Source organism: Heterodontus francisci, chromosome 4 (genome assembly GCF_036365525.1).
Source record: "Heterodontus francisci isolate sHetFra1 chromosome 4, sHetFra1.hap1, whole genome shotgun sequence".
Taxonomy (NCBI): Eukaryota; Metazoa; Chordata; class Chondrichthyes; order Heterodontiformes; family Heterodontidae; genus Heterodontus; species Heterodontus francisci.
The window spans coordinates 99,478,969-99,496,523 of NC_090374.1; the positions used below are offsets into that span (position 1 = coordinate 99,478,969).

General features: G+C 44.4%; 1 protein-coding gene across 6 annotated transcripts in view; it reads left to right on the forward strand.

The window, feature by feature from the left end:
- The window catches only part of LOC137369160 (zinc finger protein 475-like), a 43,422-nt gene that overhangs the window by 12,119 nt on the left and 13,748 nt on the right, over nt 1–17,555 (forward strand). For 5 of the 6 annotated variants that reach the window (XM_068029909.1, XM_068029906.1, XM_068029908.1 and 2 more), the window contains one exon: nt 7,748–7,928. In XM_068029909.1, the coding sequence (XP_067886010.1) occupies nt 7,748–7,928 (181 nt within the window). Of the gene's footprint in view, nt 1–2,904; nt 2,949–6,421; nt 6,522–7,747; nt 7,929–17,555 lie in introns of those variants that run through there. The other variant, XM_068029912.1, reaches the window with a different exon arrangement.

Consider the following 17,555-nt stretch of genomic DNA (forward strand, 5'->3'; position numbering starts at 1 on the left):
ACTGGAACCGGAGCATTCCGAAGGGATCGTTCCCTCCGCGAAACCCTGGTCCACTCCTCCATTACCCCCACCACCTCGTCCCCGTCCCATGGCACCTTCTCCTGCAATCGCAGGAGGTGTAATACCTGCCCATTTACCTCCTCTCTCCTCACTATCCCAGGCCCCAAACACTCCTTTCAGGTGAAGCAGCAATTTACTTGTACTTCTTTCAATGTAGTATACTGTATTCGCTGCTCACAATGTGGTCTCCTCTACATTGGGGAGACCAAGCGCAGACTGGGTGACCGCTTTGCGGAACATCTCCGCTCAGTCCGCAAGCAGGACCCTGAGCTTCCGGTTGCTTGCCATTTCAACACTCCCCCCTGCTCTCATGCTCACATCTCTGTCCTGGGATTGCTGCAGTGTTCCAGTGAACATCAACGCAAGCTCGAGGATCAGCATCTCATCTACCGATTAGGCACACTACAGCCTGCCGGACTGAACATTGAGTTCAATAATTTCAGAGCATGACAGCCCCCCATTTTACTTTCATTTTTAGTTATTTTTTCTTTTTTTCTTTTTTCATTTTTTACAATCCTTTTTTTTGCATTTATTTCATTTCATCTTAGTTTGTTCAGTTTGCTTACCCACTGTTTTTTTTCAGGTTTGCACTTGCTGCTGTTCAATATTCAGTCCGTTAACACCTAATCTGTACTAATGCTTTGTCTTTCAACACACCATTAACATATTGTTCGCCTTTGCTCCATGACCTTTTGGTCAGCTATGTGGCCTTGTCCAATCTACACCTTCTCCTTTGTTATCTCTTGCCGCACCCCCACCTCACTTGCTTATAACCTGCGACTTTTCTAATATTTGTCAGTTCCGAAGAAGGGTCACTGACCCGAAAGGTTAACTCTGCTTCTCTTTTCACAGATGCTGCCAGACCTGCTGAATGGTTCCAGCATTTCTTGTTTTTATTTTGTTTTCACTGGAGTTTAGAAGAGTGAGGGGACACTTGATTGAAGCATATAAGATCATGAACGGTCTTGACAAGGTGGATGTGGAAAGAATGTTTCCTCTTGTGGGGTAGTCCAGAACTAGGGAACACTGTTTTAAAATTAGGGGTCATCCTTTTAGGACAGAGATGAGGAGAATTTTTCTCTCTCAGAGGGTTGTGCGACTTTGGAACTCTCTGCCTCAGTAGGTGGTGGAGGCGGGGTCATTGCATAATTTTGAGGCGGGGGTAGATAGATTCTTGTTAGGCAAGGGAATCAAAGGTTATTGAGGGTGGATGGAAGTGTGGAATTCGAGACACAAACAGATCAGCCATGATCTTACTGAATGGCAGAGCAGGCTCGAGGGGCCGAATGGCTTACTTCTGATCCTAATTCGTATGTTAATTGAATTTAAATTTCACCATCTACTGTGGCGGGATTCACACCCGTGTCCCCAGGGCATTAGCGTGGACTCTGGATTACTAGTCCAGTGACATTACCAGTACGCCACCACATCTTCACCTTCAGCTGCTTCATCAATGGCTTTCCCTCCATCATAAGGTCAGAAGTGGGGATGTTCACTGATGATTGCACAGTGTTCAGTGCCACTCACAACCCCTCGGATAACATTGCAGCTGAGCCCTGGACAACATTCAGGTCTGGACTGATGAGTGGCAAGTAACAAAGAAGCCATGCAAGTGCCAGACAATGACCATCTCCAACAAGAGAGGATCTAATCATCTCCCTTTGACATTCAACTGCATTACCATCACTGTACCTCCTACTATCAACATTCTTGGGATCACCATTGACCAGAAACTGAATTGGACTAGCCACAAAAATTCTATGACCACAAGAACAGAACAGAGGCTAGGAATTCTGCAGCGAGTAACTCACCTCCTGATTTCCCAAAGCCTTTCCACCATCTACAAGGCACAAGTCAGGAGTGTAATGGAATACTCCCTATTTGCCTGGATGAGTGCAGCAGTAACAACACTCAAGAAACTCAACAACTCAACACGACGCAGAACAAAGCAGTCTTCTTGATTGGCACCCTATCCACCACCTTCAACATTCATTGTGTACACCACCAGTGCACAATGGCTGCAGTGTGTACCATTTACAAGATCACTGCAGCAACTCACCAAGGCTCCTTCGACAGCATCTTCCAAACTCGTGACCCCTACCACTTAGAAGAACGGGTAGTAGGTGCATGGGAACACCACCAACTGCAAGTTCCCCTCTAAGTCACAAACCATCCTGACTTGGAAATATATCGCCATTTCTTCACTGTCACTGGGTCAAAATTGTGGAACTCCATCCCTAACAGCACTGTGGGTATATCTGCACCATGTGGACTCCAGCAGTTCAGGCAGGCAGCTCACCATCACCTTCTCAAGTGCATGAAATGCTGGCCTTGCCAGAAATGCCTGCATCCCATGAACAAATTAAAAAAGTCACCATCCACAACTGCTGTCATTCCATCATTTCCACATATTCTGCTTCTCACACTCATAACTCTGCTCTGTCTCATTGCAGGAGAAGAGAGTGCACAACTCCAGGGAGACGCAGAGAACCAGGGGTGGTCTTGCAGTCATAGCCACCCTGATCACTGCAGAGGAAGAGGTGTTCGATATTGGCAGGGTGGCAGAGACAATGGGCGTAGGCGATGGAGAGTTAGGTGTCTTCCACATACCTGGGGACAGAACTAGCTATCACACTGCCATTGGCACATAACAGTTGCTCATGCTGAATTGCTGTCACCACTAACCGAAATGTCAAGATCTGCACAACATTGACTTTGAACTCTTTCCCCATGTCAGTTCTAATTCATATCTTTCATCTCCCACAGGTCCTACAAGGGTGACAGAGAAGTTGGAGCAGGAGGCGTCTTCAGAGGAGGCCCTGCACTATGAGGGAGCACCATCACATGACTCATGTGCACCCTCCATCTGCACAGAAGTACACACCTCGGTGAGAATTCCAATACAGATAGCTAGGTTGTCATAGGGTGAGGTGCACATCGCATGTGAGCAGAAGTAGGTGCTAGAGACCAGGACAGCAGGAAAGAGTCCCTGTCAGAGGGTGCAGGACATCCAAGCTCTGCTCAGCTGGATGCAGGTGCCAAGCCTCAGGGGCCATCTACTAACTGGAAACTTGTGGATCAGCAATGGAAAATCTGTGTGATTCTGTTCGAATTTCCAGAGGCATTGTGCATGCTTGGAGAGAGATTGGAAGAGATCATCTCCACCAAGAGTGCCATGATGTCTCAGGCATTTGCGCTGATGTCCACCTCCATGGAAAGAGTGGTTGCCACTTGGAGATTAAGACAGGCAGGCAACCAAGTGCATGCTGGCCCTCATCAATGGCTCGCACACTCAGTCTGCCTCTTTTACCACGATGGAGGAAAGCCTTTCATTATCTGCGCAATCTCTCACTGACGTGCAGTGAAGTGCCCTCCAGCTCCTGGGTAGCAGGGAAGTGCAGAAGGGCCATGAGAGGAAAGGTGGAGAAAGGGCACATGGGGGACTCTCCTCATGGCACTCCCACTTCTCATCCCTTGCCACCAATCCCGCCCCCCCCCCACCCCTCAGGCAGGGATCCGCCCAAATGCTGTCTCCTACCCTGATGATTGAGTCTGCACCTGTACTGGTGTAGGTGGGGCAGTCTTTGGCAGGGTCCTCATGGGCTCCAAAACCCAGAGTACGTCTGCCACGGGTATCTCAGCTGTCAGAGCTGGGGAATAAATAGCCTGCCTCTAGCTCTGCTGTAGGCACAGGGATAGCTCCACAGAGGAGTACGAGGAAGCTGAAGAGGAAAACGTCTTAGTTACTTGGGAGTTTATCACAATGTCAGTCTCCTAATGTATATGGAATTGTAAATGAATCAAGCACATTATTTGAACTCTTCATGGTCCTGCCATCTTGACTGTTGCATTCTGAATTCCAAATGGGCATTAGCCTTCAAGAGAATGGTATGACCAGAGTGGAGAACAGGCAAAGGGTGTAAATGTGATGGAGGGATTTATGAGCGTGAGAATAATTTATACTTTGGTGGTGTAAGTGGGCAGTGGGTTTAGCATTGTTGTGCCATATGGCTACATGCACTCAGGTTATCTGAACCACACCTTTATGAGCCTGTTGTGGGCTTCTCTGGCAGGTCGGTGAATGGTTCCAGCGACCCTGCTCATGTCAGACTTCTCTTCCTCGGAATTGCAGAGCAGTCTGCACCTTCCTCCTCCTGCAGCACGATATTGTGCAAAGCACTTCCATTCTTGATACCATTGCTGGTGCATACTGGAGGGCAGCCCCAAATTGGTCCAGGCACATGAATCGCATCTTCAGCAACCCAATGGCTTTCTCAATGATCACCCTTGTGGTCATGTGGCTTTTGTTGTACCTTTCCTCTACATCAGTGGTAGGGTTCCTCACAGGTGTCATGTGCTAGGTCCTTGGCTGGGATTTTGTCGGCAAGGGGTAATTCCCGGCATCAGGATTATATGCGGGTCCTGAGCCCATGGGCTGGCTGTCCACACTGCTAGCCCAATCAGAGAGCTGGCAGCTCTGCAGCCTCAGGAGCACCACCAAGAGAGCTGACTACTGCTGAGGCTGCAAGGAGAATGAGAGGGCACCCCTATTTTGAGGGGAAACCCCTCCAGCGGCTGCGTCAAGGCCGAAGAGGCAGCCTTTGCCTCCTTGAGCCATGGAGCTTCTGGATGGCCCTCTCCCGGAAAGCTGCTGGGAGGCCGCTTCCATGGAGCTGGCAGCCTCCCATGTGGCAGGGGGCAAGCGGTCCAGGAAGATCATTTGGGCCTTTAATTAGCTGCCCGCCTCCAGTGGATGCTCAGTCATTGAATATATTCAAAGCTGAGTTTGAAAGATTTTTGACTTCTCAGGAAATCAGGCACAAAATTGGAGTTGAGGTTGAGTTCAGCTGTGATCTTAGTAAATGGTGGAGCAAACTCAAGGCGCCATATGTTCGACTGGTGCTCCTATTTCTTCTGTTCTTTTGTTCTTAAACGTATTGAAGTTTGGTTAGACACACTTGGAGTACTGTGCTCAGTTCTGGTCACCATATTCAAGAAAAGGATATAGAGGCCCTGGAGAGGGTGCAAAAAAGATTTACAAGGACAATACTAGATTTTAGAGTAGACACAAAGTGTTGTCACTTGGGGAAGAGCAAAACTAGAGGCCATAAATATAAGATAGATAACATGAAATCAAATAGGAAATTCAGAAGAAACTTCTTTACTGAGAGTGAGAGTGTGGAACTGTCTACCACTGGAAATAGTTGAGGTGCATTTGTGGGAGCTAGATAAGCATATGAAGGAGAAGAGACTAGCGGGTTATGATAGAGTTAGATGAGGAAGAGTGGGAGGAGGCTCAAGTGGAACATGAACACCAGCATTGACTGGTTGGGCCAAATGGCCTGTTTCTGTATTTTATATTCTATAAAATAGCACTATCCTCATAAGTCTGTATTGCAGCATGCCTGAAAGAATGTGGAGGCAGTCATGATGTCACAACTGGCCATTCCTGCCACTAGTTGTACCAGCTCTGAAATGTATGTTAGCAGCAGTTGACCATATAGCAGATGAAACAGCTCTGCCTCTGTTTTTTTTATTCACTCAGATGCTGTAAAGGCAGCTTCCCCCAGTCATTGCCAGCTAGGTTCAATAATGCCTGTAAATATGATTGATGATAGCTGGGCAACCAATCAGGCTTTGCTGTGTGATGATCATCACAGCATGCCTTTTTTCAAGCAGTACCACATAAAGCATTATGTGCTACAGTTGGTCTGCTTCTGAGAAAGCATACAGCATTAAAGTTAATCGGACATTCACGTATCTTATCAACATTGTTACGGGCATACTGGTGCATCTTCCTTTCGGAAAAGAAACTTCCACCAGTATTACGTCTGCCAAAGTGGACTAATTACACCTCTTCCTGCAAAGTGGGCATGCAGCACCTCTCATGGACACTGAAATCTCTCGAAAGATCCACATATCAGTAAGCTGGATTCCCATTGGGAATCTAATTAATGTCACTAAAGGTACTGGAGGTCAAAATTAATAATTTAGAACAGATAGAACAATAACTCAAGAACCTATGTGCCTGCAGGAAACAAAAGGAAAAACATGCCAGAAATGGCGTAAAACTATTTATGCTGCATCACTCTACCTTTAAATTGAACTTCCACAATTATCTCCTAGTAACCCTGGACGTTTATGATTTGGGCATGGTTTACACTTGATAGCCTGCTTGCCCGACATTGAGAAACTGTACATTCGATGTCCCTGCTGCTTTTGAGCAGATTAATGAAGCTGCAAGCTCCAATACCAACCATCAAATTTAAGGGATGATTTATAAGTGGGGATCTATAAGGACTGATCTGTACCAAATATCTTACTCAGTTACACCCCATCTGCACTTGTTTTCTGCATGTAGCAAATCTAAAGTCATCCATACAGATGAGAAAAGCATGATGAGGGTTTGGAACACAGAATGGGTGAGATCAGGGAAGTCAACTAGTCTAACAGAGCTGGAGGTAAGCAGTCTTAGTGATTGATAGTGTATGAATTTCAAGCTAAGCTTTGGCTTGAACAGAACACCAAGGTTGTGCAAAACTTGGTTCAGCATGAGAAAACAGTCATAGGAGGGGATGTACATGATGGCAAGGAAGCAGAGTTTTTGGCAAGTGTTGAAAATTATAGCTTAGATCATCCCAATATTATATTAGAGAAAATTCTGTCTAATCCACAGTCTAATATCAGAATGAAGATGATTGTAGAGTCAAGAGAAATGGTGGAGAGGCAGAGCTGGGTATAGCCAATGTTTACATAAGGATGTTCACCACATACCTATGGATGAGATCTCTAAGGAGCAGCATATAGATGTGCAAAGGGATGGAATCAATGATAGATCCTTGGGGAAACCAAAGGTGACCATGTGGAGGTGGAATGAGATGTCATTGCTGGAAATCTACTGACTATGTTAGGCAATATTGCAGTAATAATTCCATGGAGCTGAATTACAGAGAGCTGATGGAGACAATCGATCATACTGAACACCATAGAGAGGTTGAGAGTCCCATGGTCACAATCACAGATTAAATGTTAGTGACTTTGATTAGGGTGGTCTCAGTGCTGTATGCAAATCAGAAGCTGGACTGAAGAAATTCAAGGAAGGAGTTGTAAGAGAGGTGTAAAAATGGAGATGGAAGGCAAAGGCACATTCAAAAACTGAGAAGAAAGGGAAGTTCAAACTATGATAGTAATTGGACAGGGCGGGAAATGCTACTATGTGAGATGGACAGAGTGTTCATTAGAATATCATGATATTTTTGTCAGAATGTTATTATTTTGTGTATAGTCAGTTCAGCAGCAGTCTTCATTAAATTGCTTTTATTTAAAAACTATGGGGAAAGTTAGAGCGGAATAGACAATAGGGAAGAGATTTATTTTTGAAAAATGTATTTATAAGCTCACTAAGGATTTTTATTATTTGTAAATTATTAGGTCTTCTTGTTTGTGTGATAAACCTGACATCCTAATGTACCCAATAGAAATAACTTATACAATCAAACTTTTAATATTAGACCAAAATGAAGATTAGTGGAACTAATCTAGTTTAGTACTTTTGAAAATAGTAGCACAATTTATTTGATCTGTTATTGTATTAACAAATTCTGTTCCTCCAACTCTGGCCTATTACAACCCCTTAGTACCTTATAGTGTTAAAATTAAATGACTAAAACTCAATAATTGTCTTTAGCCACCAGCAAGTAGGCGCCCACGAACAGTTATCTGCTACCTTTGTGGCCGAGAGTATGGAACCACATCGATAAGCATTCATGAGCCACAGTGTTTGAAAAAATGGCATATGGAAAATGATAAGCTTCCAAGGCATCTCAGGAGGCCTGAACCCAGGAAACCTGAAGTCAGGTCTATCACGGGTAGGTGGATATTTATGTAATTCTTTAATGTGTCCGTTGTAGCAAAGTTGTAATGATTTTATAGTATTTTAGATTTGATTCTGAGTGGTTTGTTTCAAGAAGTTGCTGCACATTATGAAAATGGTACATACAGCATGCACTTATGGCCAGTCACACTTAGAGTCATTGGCTGGGATTTTATGGGCTCCCCTGAAGTGGGGTTGGAGGTGGGGGCACGGAGTATCACGACGGGTGGCAGGGGGCAGCGGGGCAGAGGGCGTCACCCAGCAATCTTCCTGGGGAAGGGATAGGTCGATAACAGCCTTTCCGCCCAGAGGCCAATTGAGGCCCTTAACTGGCCTATTAAGAGCGGGGTCTGCACCGCGCGGGGAGGACACCTTGTAAAACGATGTGGGCGTGGCAGAGTGTCCCTCTTTCGTGGGCAATTTGTGGCCCACGGAGGACCCCCACTGGGAACTATTTTACACCCTGGACCCCCTCTTTTAGACTGCATGACCACCCCCCCCAATCCCCGCTCGCCGCGCCAGATTGGCTGGCAGCTTTAGGAGACGGGATCCCCGTCCCTTTAAAGTCTTTAAAGGGATAGAGATCCCGCCTTCTAAAACTTAGGTTTAAAAAGACCAGAGGATTGCTTCGAGGGGGCACGAAAAGGCTGAACCTCGTCTTTTTGGCCTGGTGCCAGGGGCCCCATCTCCAGCACAAACTCCAGTCTATAGAGTCATTAATGACATGGAAGGAGGCCATTTGGCCCATCGAGTCCATGCTGTCTCTCCACAGAGCAATCCAGTCAGACCCACTCCCCCTACTCGATCCCCGTTAGCCATGCAAGCTTATTTTCTACAAGCGTGCATTCAGTTTCCTTTTGAAATCATTGATCGTCTCCATTTCCATGCCCTCGTGGGCAGTGAGTTCCAGGTCATTACCACTCGCTGCGTAAAAATGTTCTTCCTCACATTCTAAATAAAGAAATAAGAAATCTACAAATGGATATGGATAGGTTAGGTGAATGGGCCAAAATTTGGCAGATAGAGTTTAACATGGATAAGTGTGAGGTTATCCATTTTGGTCGGAAGAATAGAAAGGCAAATTATTATCTAAATGGAGAGAAACTTCAGAGTGCTTCGGTGCAGAGGGATCTGGGTGTCCTCATGCATGAATCGCTGAAAACTAGTATGCAGATAATAAAGAAGGCAAATGGAATTTTGGCATTTATTGCTAAAGGAATAGAGTAAAAAAGTAGGGACGTGTTGCTGCAACTGTACAAGGTATTCGTGAGACCACACCTGGAGTATTGCATACAGTTTTGGTCCTCTGACTTGAGGAGGGATTTATTGGCATTGGAGGCAGTTCAAAGGAGGTTCACTAGATTGATTCCAGAGATGAGGGGTTTGTTTTATGAAGAGAGATTGAGCAGTTTAGGCCTTTACCCTCTAGAGTTTAGAAGAATGAGAGGAGATCTAATTGAGGTATATAAGATGATTAAGGGGATTGACAAAGTAGACGTAGAGAGGATGTTTCCTCTTGTGGGGCAATCTAGAATGAGGGGTCATAGTTTTAGGTTAAGGGGTAGCAGATTTAAAATGAGGAGAAATTACTTCTCAAAGGGTCGTGAGTCTGTGGAATTCACTACTCCAGAGTACGGTGGATGACGGGACATTGAGCAAATTTAAGGAGGAGATAGACAGATTTTTAATTAGTAATGGGTTGAAGGGTTATGGAGAACTGGCAGGAAAGTGGAGTTGAGGCCGAGATGAAATCAACCATGATCATATTGAATAGCGAAGCAGGCTCAAGGGGCTGAATTGCCTACTCCTGCTCCTAGTTCTTATGTTCTTATTCCCCCTGTATAGCTTGCCCAAAACTTTACAACTGTGTCCCCTTGTCCTTGTACTATCGGTTAATGGGAACACTTTTTCCTTGTCTAATTTATCTAAGCCTGTCATAATCTTGGTCATCGCTATCAAATCTCCCTTCAGCCTCCTTTGCTCTAGGGAGAACAACCCCAGCTTTTCCGACCTGACCTTGTAACTAAAATCCCTACATCCTTGGAACCATTCTGGTAAATCTCCTCTGCACCTCTCAAGGACCCTCACATCTTTCCTAAAGTGTGGTGACCAGAACTGGATGCAATACTCTAGTTGGGGCCTAACTAAAGATTTATAAGGGATCAGCATATATTCCCTGTTTTTGTACTCTATGTCTCTATTTATGAAGCCCAAGGTCCCATATGCTAACTACTCTCTCAATATGTCCTGCCATCTCCAAAAATGGGTGCACATGCACCCCCAGGTCCCTATGTTCCTGCACATTCTTTATAACTATGCTATTAAGTCTGTATTTCCTCACCTTCTGCCAAAATGCACCACCTTACACTTGTCAGTATGAAATGCCATTTGCCTCTTGTCTGCCCATTCTGCTAGCTTATCTATGTCCTGTTGCAGGTGGTTCGTATCATCCTCGCTGTTTACCATTCCTCCAAGTTTGGTATCATTGGCAAATTTTGAAATTCTACTCTGTATTCCAAGATCCAAGTCATTTATATATAGCAAAAAAAGCAGTGGTCCTAGCACTGACCCTTGGGGAACACAACCATCCATCATCCTCCTGGCTGAAAAACAACCGTTTAGCACGACTTGCTGTTTTCTGTCCTTAAGCCAATCTTTTTATCTAATTGGACAATGACCCTCCTGTTCTATGAGCCTCAATTTTGTTAACTAGCCTTTTATGTGGTATCTTATCAAATGTTTTCTCAAAATCTATATAGATAGCATCCATCGTGTTTCCTTCATCAAACTTCTCTGTTACTTCATCAAAAAATTCAACTAGATTAGTCAAGCATGATCTGCCTTTTACAAATTCATGTTGGATATCCCTAGTTAACTCAAAACTCTCCAAATGCCTGTTGATTTTTTTTCCCTGTTAGGGCCAGGTGAGGAGGGGGCCCCCTCTTGTCCTTCCTCTTATTTGACCGCAACAGGATTTATTCCTTTTTAAACAGTGGTTGTGCTTACCACCTAGTGAGTGTTTTACCTTTTACCTTTAATATGATCATGAAAGAAACAATCGGGCAGGTTTTCTTGTGTTTAAACAAGAAAGAGATGAGTTTATTATCCTTAACAATCTAAACCCGATCTAAAAAAAATACGCTACACATTCACGCACACATTCACACGAGAATTACACACACACACACACAAATAGATTACAGAGTGAAAAGTAGATTTTGTGGTGGATTAGAGTCCAGAATAAATAAGAATTAAATACACAGTCTGTGAGGTTGGATGATTCGACGGTCTTCCAGATGAAGTTGTATTCTTGAATTCTTTGGCTGGTCAAAGTGCACTTTGTGGCTGGCCCACTGGGCTCAGGGCTTTCTTGAAGGCAGATGTGTAGGTGGTTCTCTTCCCCTGGTCTCTGCCTGTAGCAAACTATAGGCTTGGAGGATTGACGGCTTTCAAACTTGTGGTGTTATCTGGAGAGAAAGAGAAAGGGAGGCACACAGCCTTCCTGCTGCAGCACAGTCTGAGTTACTGGTTTTGCTGTGTTTGTTCAAGGAAACTCCCATCTTTCACAGAGATGGACAGACAGTCACATGACTGCCTCAGGGTATTCTCTGGAACCTTCGAATGAGATTCAAGGTTTGGAATTGGCTCCTCAGGCCCCAGGATACCAATATTTACACTTGGAGGGGTTTGCTCTTTTAAAGTCAAGGTGTTAGGACTGCCTTGAATGTCGTGGTAATGAAGCAATTTTAGTTAATTCAATCACTTAGAACAAGCCATTGTTCAGGGTCCATGCTCCTCAGACCTCTGTTTCCTTGGGATTATGAAAAGGTGTTTCAGATGCATATTGCCGTGGCCACCTTGGCTGCTAGATTTTTTAAAAGTTAATTGCAGCATTTTTTTCATTAAAAATTTAATGTAAGTTTCCAACCGATTAATTAATATTCCTTAGTTGGCATATTGTTTTTTTTCTTGCCATCCCTGATTATTGTTTCTAAAACCTTACCTACCACTAACTGACCTGTAGTTGCTAGGTCTGTCCTTCCACCTTTTCGTGAATAAGGGTGTTGCATTTGCCACTCTCCAATCCTCTGGCACCTCTCCCGTATCTAGGGAAGATTGGAAGTTTATGGCAAGCCCTTCTGCTATCTCCACCCCAGCAACCTGGGATGCAAGCCATCCAGACCAGGTGACTTAACTACCCTAAGCACAGCCAGCCTTTCCAGTATTACCTCACTCTGAATTTTTATCCTATCCATCGACTCTACTCTGTTTGCTTCCACCGATATTTTGTCAGATCCTCTTCCTTAGTAAACAATAATACAAAGTACTCATTAAGTATTCTAGCCTGCCCTGTGCCTCTAAGCACAGTGTCCCAGGACTTCAATCTTATCCTATTATTACAGGTAAGAGGGTTTGTTCTTGGTATGAAGCATCTCATTGTTTCCATGTGATTGTACAGCAGTAATTTTAGGATATCATTGACTTTTAAAAATATTGAAATATGGAATGGGTGGCTAGATAAATAAAGATATTGAAATATTGAAATGGGTGGCTAGTTTTTTCAGCCGGCATGAACACGATGGGCTGAATGGCCTCCTTCTGTGCCATAATTTTTCTATGGTTTTATATAAAGACAGATAGTAAGAGTTTCTATAGATATTTTAAAAAGAAAAGAGTTAACAAAGTGAGCGTTGGTCCTATAGAAAGTGAGTCTGGGGAATTAATAATGGATAATATGGAGATGGCAGATGAATTGAACAGATATTTTGCATCAGTCTTCACTATTGAGGAATCAAGTAACATCACAGTATTAGTTGTAAGTCAGGAAATGGAAGGGAGAGAGGAACTCAAGAAAATGACAATCACCAGGGAAGTGATACTGAACAAATTGTTGGAGCTGCGGGCTGACAAGTCCCCGGGTCCTGCTGCATTTCATCCAAGGGTGTTACAAGAAGTGGCTAGTGAGATAGTTGATGTGTTAGTTTTAATTTCCCAAAATTCCCTAGATTCGGAGAAGGTTCCATTAGATTGGAAAATAGCGAATGTAACTCCTTCATTCAAAAAGGGAGGGAGACAGAAAGCAGGAAACTACAGGCCAGTTAGCTTAACATCTGTCTTAGGGAAAATGTTAGAAGCTATTATTAAAGATGTTATAGCAGGGCATTTAGAAAATTCAAGGTAATCAGGTAGAGCCAACATGGTTTTGTGAAAGGGAAATCATGTTTAACCAATTTACTGGAGTTCTTTGAGGGAGTTACACGTGCTGTGGATGAAGGTAAACCGGTGGATGTATTGTACTTAGATTTCCAGACGGCATTTGATAAGGTGCCACATCACAGTTTATTACAGAAAATAAAAGCTCATGGTGTAGGGGGTAACATATTGGCATGGATAGAAGATTGGCTAGCTAACAGGAAACAGAGAGTAGGCATAAATGGGTCATTTTCTGGTTGGCAAGATGTAATGAGTGGTGTACCACAGGGGGGTACTGGGGCCTCAACTTTTTACAATTTATATAAATGACTAAGATGGTTGCTAAATTTGCTGATGGCACAAAGAAAAGTAGGAAAATAAGTTGTGAAGTAGACATAAGGAGGCTACAAAAGGATATAGATAGGCTAAGTGAGTGGGCAAAGACCTGGCAAATGGAGTATAATGTGGGAAAATGTGAAATTGTCCATTTTGGCGGGAAGAATACAAGAAAAGCATATTATCTAAATGGTGAGAGATTGCAGAGCTCTGAAATGCAGAGGGATTTGGGTGTCCTAGTGCAGGAATCGCAAAAGGTTAGTATGCAGGTACAGCACGTAATTAGGAAAGCTAGTAGAATGTTATCGCTTATCGCAAGGAAAACTGAATACAGAAGTAGGGAGGTTATTCTTCAGCTGTACAGGGCATTGGTGAGACCACATCTGGAGTACTGTGTACAGTATTGGTCTCCTTATTTAAGGAAGGATGTAAATGCGTTGGAAGCAGTTCAGAGAAGACTTACTAGACTAATACCTGGAATGGGCGGGTTGTCTTTGGAGGAAAGATTGGACAGGCTAGTCTTGTATCCACTGGACTTTAGAAGAGTAAGAGGCGACTTGCTTGAAACATATAAGATCCTGAGGGGTCTTGACAGGGTGGATGTGGAAAGGATGTTCCTCTTGTGGGAGAATCTAGAACTAGGGGCCACTGTTTAAAAATAAGGGGTCACCCATTTAAGACAGAGATGAGGAGAAATTTTTTCTCTCAGAGGGTCGTGAGTCTTTGGAATTCTCTTCCTCAAAAGGTGGTGGAAGCAGAGTCTTTGAATATTTTAAGACAAAGGTAGATAGATTCTAGATAAGGAAGGGGGTGAAAGGTTATCGGGGTAGGCAGGAATGTGGAGTAATCAGTTCAGCCATGATCTTATTGAATAGCGGAGCAGGCTCGAGGGGCTGAGTGGCCTACTCCTGCTCCTAATTCGTATGTTCGTATCCTCTCTGCTGCTAATAGGTCCCACTCCACCCCTTACTACCCATTTACTGTTTACATGTGTTACGTCCAGGTGAGAAAGAGGTCCAGGGTTCCCTTTCAGCCTTCATCTGGTCTTACTGCAACGGGGCTTTATTTTTAAATGCACTGTTTTTAGCTCCCCCGTGGTGAATCCTTGTTCACCGCTTTCCAATTATAAGGCAAAGAAACCAGCACAAACAGGCGTTCTTAGGTTTAAAGACGAAAAGTTGAAATTTTTTAAACTTAAACTCTAATTTGGTTAATGCCTACGGATACACAACATGTCCATGCTAGCATGCATACATAATACACACATGCAAATAGAGACAGAAAAGAGCAGAAGAAAAATAAATGGAAAAGTTTGAGGCAGTATCTGAAGAGTTTTTGTTCTTCAAGCTCACTGTAGAGTCCTTGATTGTAGGTAGATCTTGCTTTTCATTGAGACCCAGTATTCTTCTTAAACCTTGTTCGCTGTCGAAGCCTTTTTTCTTCTTGGGGTTCATGTGTCTTCAGTGGATTCAGAGGCATATGAGAAAGAAATGGGAGCAGACATGAGAGATCTTCTCAGTTCAGGAGCATACAGGCTTTCTCAGTTCAAAATGTTTGTGCAATTCAGAAAAACCCCAGGTTGCCAAGTAAGTTAGTCATGTGAATAACTGGTCTGATCGCGTCTTGGATTATATTACTTTAGCAGTCTCTGGAATGCTTCCCGTACACACAATACCTATGATCAAGGTTCATTGTGGGTTGAATGTGTCAGGGAATGGTCCTTTGTCCTGCCAAGCACCGTCTGTTAATATGCAAATGTCTTTTCCAGCCACGGCTGATCTGTTTAACAAGTCCTTTCTTCACTCCAGTTAACAGTTTAAAATCAATGTTGATGACAAAATTAATGTGCCTCATTCTTGGCAGGTGGGGGCCTAGCATGACACATGCCAGTAGAAGATTTTAGAGTTGCTTGACATTCTATTCTCATATTTTCTCTTTGCCAGTCTTCACCTCCCCTCTCAACTTATTGTATTTGGCCTGGTTCTCATTTAAAGAATTCATTTGGCATGCATCATATACCCTTCTTTTTTGTTTTATCATAATCTCTATCTGCCTTGTCAAGCAAGGAGCCCTGTGTTTGGTTCCCCTACCTTCCACCCTTGTTGGAATGTACCTAGCCTGTACCTGAAGCATCTCTTCCTGAAAGACACCCATTGTTCTGTTACAGTTTTGCCTGTCAGTTTTTGGTTCCATTTTATCCTGGCTAGATCCCTTCTCATCGCATTGAAATTAGCGCTCTTACAATCCAGTCATTCTACCTTACATCGTTCCTTTTCTCCATTACAAGTCTAAACCTTATGATACGATGATCAATCTTACCCAAGTGCTCCCCCACAGACACTTGGCCCATCTCATTTCCTGGCATCGAGATCCAGCAATGCCTCCTTCCTAGTTGGGAGGAAAACTTACTGATCAAGGAAGTTCCCCTGAACACAATCCAGAAATTCCTCCCCCTCTTTTCACTTTACTCTAACATTATCCCATTCGGTATTTGAGTAATTAAGGTTCTCCAATATACCACTGTATAGTTATGGACATCTCTGTGATTTCCCTGCACATTTGCTCATCTATCTCTCTCACTATTGGGAGGCCTATAGAATAACCCTAGTAGCATGATCATACCCTTTGTGCTTCTCAACTCTAACCAAATGGATTCTATCCTTGTCCCCACAAGGACATCCCATCTTTCCAACAATACAATGTCTTCCCTAATCAGTAATGCCACCCCACCTCCCTTTTTTCCTTCTATATCTTTTATGCACCATTTATATCCTTGTATATTAAGCACCCAGTCCTCGACATTTTTAAGCCACGTTTCCATTATTGCCATACTGTTATTTGTCCTTGTAGTTTACCAACCTTATTCATAACACTTTGTGCACTTAGGTACATGTATTGTAATCCTGTCTTTGCAATCCTCATTGCCTTCTCAGTCTGTTCCTATCTAATATGGAACTACTTCCTTCTCTAGTACTGTCCAACACTCTCACATTATGCATCTTATTCCTCATTACTTCTGTATGCTGGTGCTGATCCCCCTGCCAATTTAGTTTAAACCCTCCCCAACCAAACTAGTGAATGTCCCTGTGAGAAAATTGATCCCACGCCCATTGAGGTGCAACCCGTCCCTTTTGAATAGGTGCCTTCTGCCCCAGAACTGGTCCCAATGCCGCAAGAATCTGAAGCCCTGCCTCCTGCACCATGCATTGATCCTTGCTCTAATCCTATTTCTATTCTCACTAGCATGTGGCACTGGGAGTAATCAAGAGATTACTACCTACAATGTCGTACTCTTTAACTTCCTCCCTTGCTCCTGAAAATCTGACCGTAGGAGCTCAATATGTTGCTGGCACCAACATGTACCACAACTTCTAAGAACCTAAGAATATAAGAAATAGGAGCAGGAGTAGGCCATTTGGCCCCTCGGGGGAACTTTATGCTCTGCCCCCACGGCAGGTTTGGAGATGGGGGAGAGCATATCATCGGGTGGGATGATGGCAGGGGTTCCCACCTCCACCGAAATTGTCTGGGGCTGTAGTGTCTGCGAACGGCCTTCCCGCCCCGCTGCCAATTGAGGCCCTTAAGTGGGCAATTAGTGCCCAATTAAGGGCCTCATTCCGCTGCCACTGCAATTAGCCAAGTAGCAGGCAGCCCTGCCGCCACCTGGGAAGCACGACAAGAAAAAATTCACAGGTTGCTTGCCAGCTCCGGGCCAGGGCGGGAGAGTCCCTCGTTAGAAGGCACTTAATGCCTGAATAAGGGACCCGGCCACAGGAAGGGGTGGGGGCCCCACTGAGGGCCACCCCCCCTGCCCTTGCTGTCAACCCCCCTGCACCACCTCCCCCACGAACTCCACCCTGCGAGACCCCTCTCACCCTGTGGCCTGGGTCCAGCACTGCTCCTGGGCCACTGGCAGTAGCCATCGCCTCTCTGGTGGTGCTGCTCAGTTAAAGAGCTGCTGACCTCTGATTGGCCAGCAGCTCTCAGAGGGCAGGACTTCCTTCGCCAGGGTCCTTGATCCTGTGGAAGGCCCACTGTGGTCCCCTTAAGTGCCTAATTGGCACTTGATTCGGCAGGCCTTCCACAGAAAGGG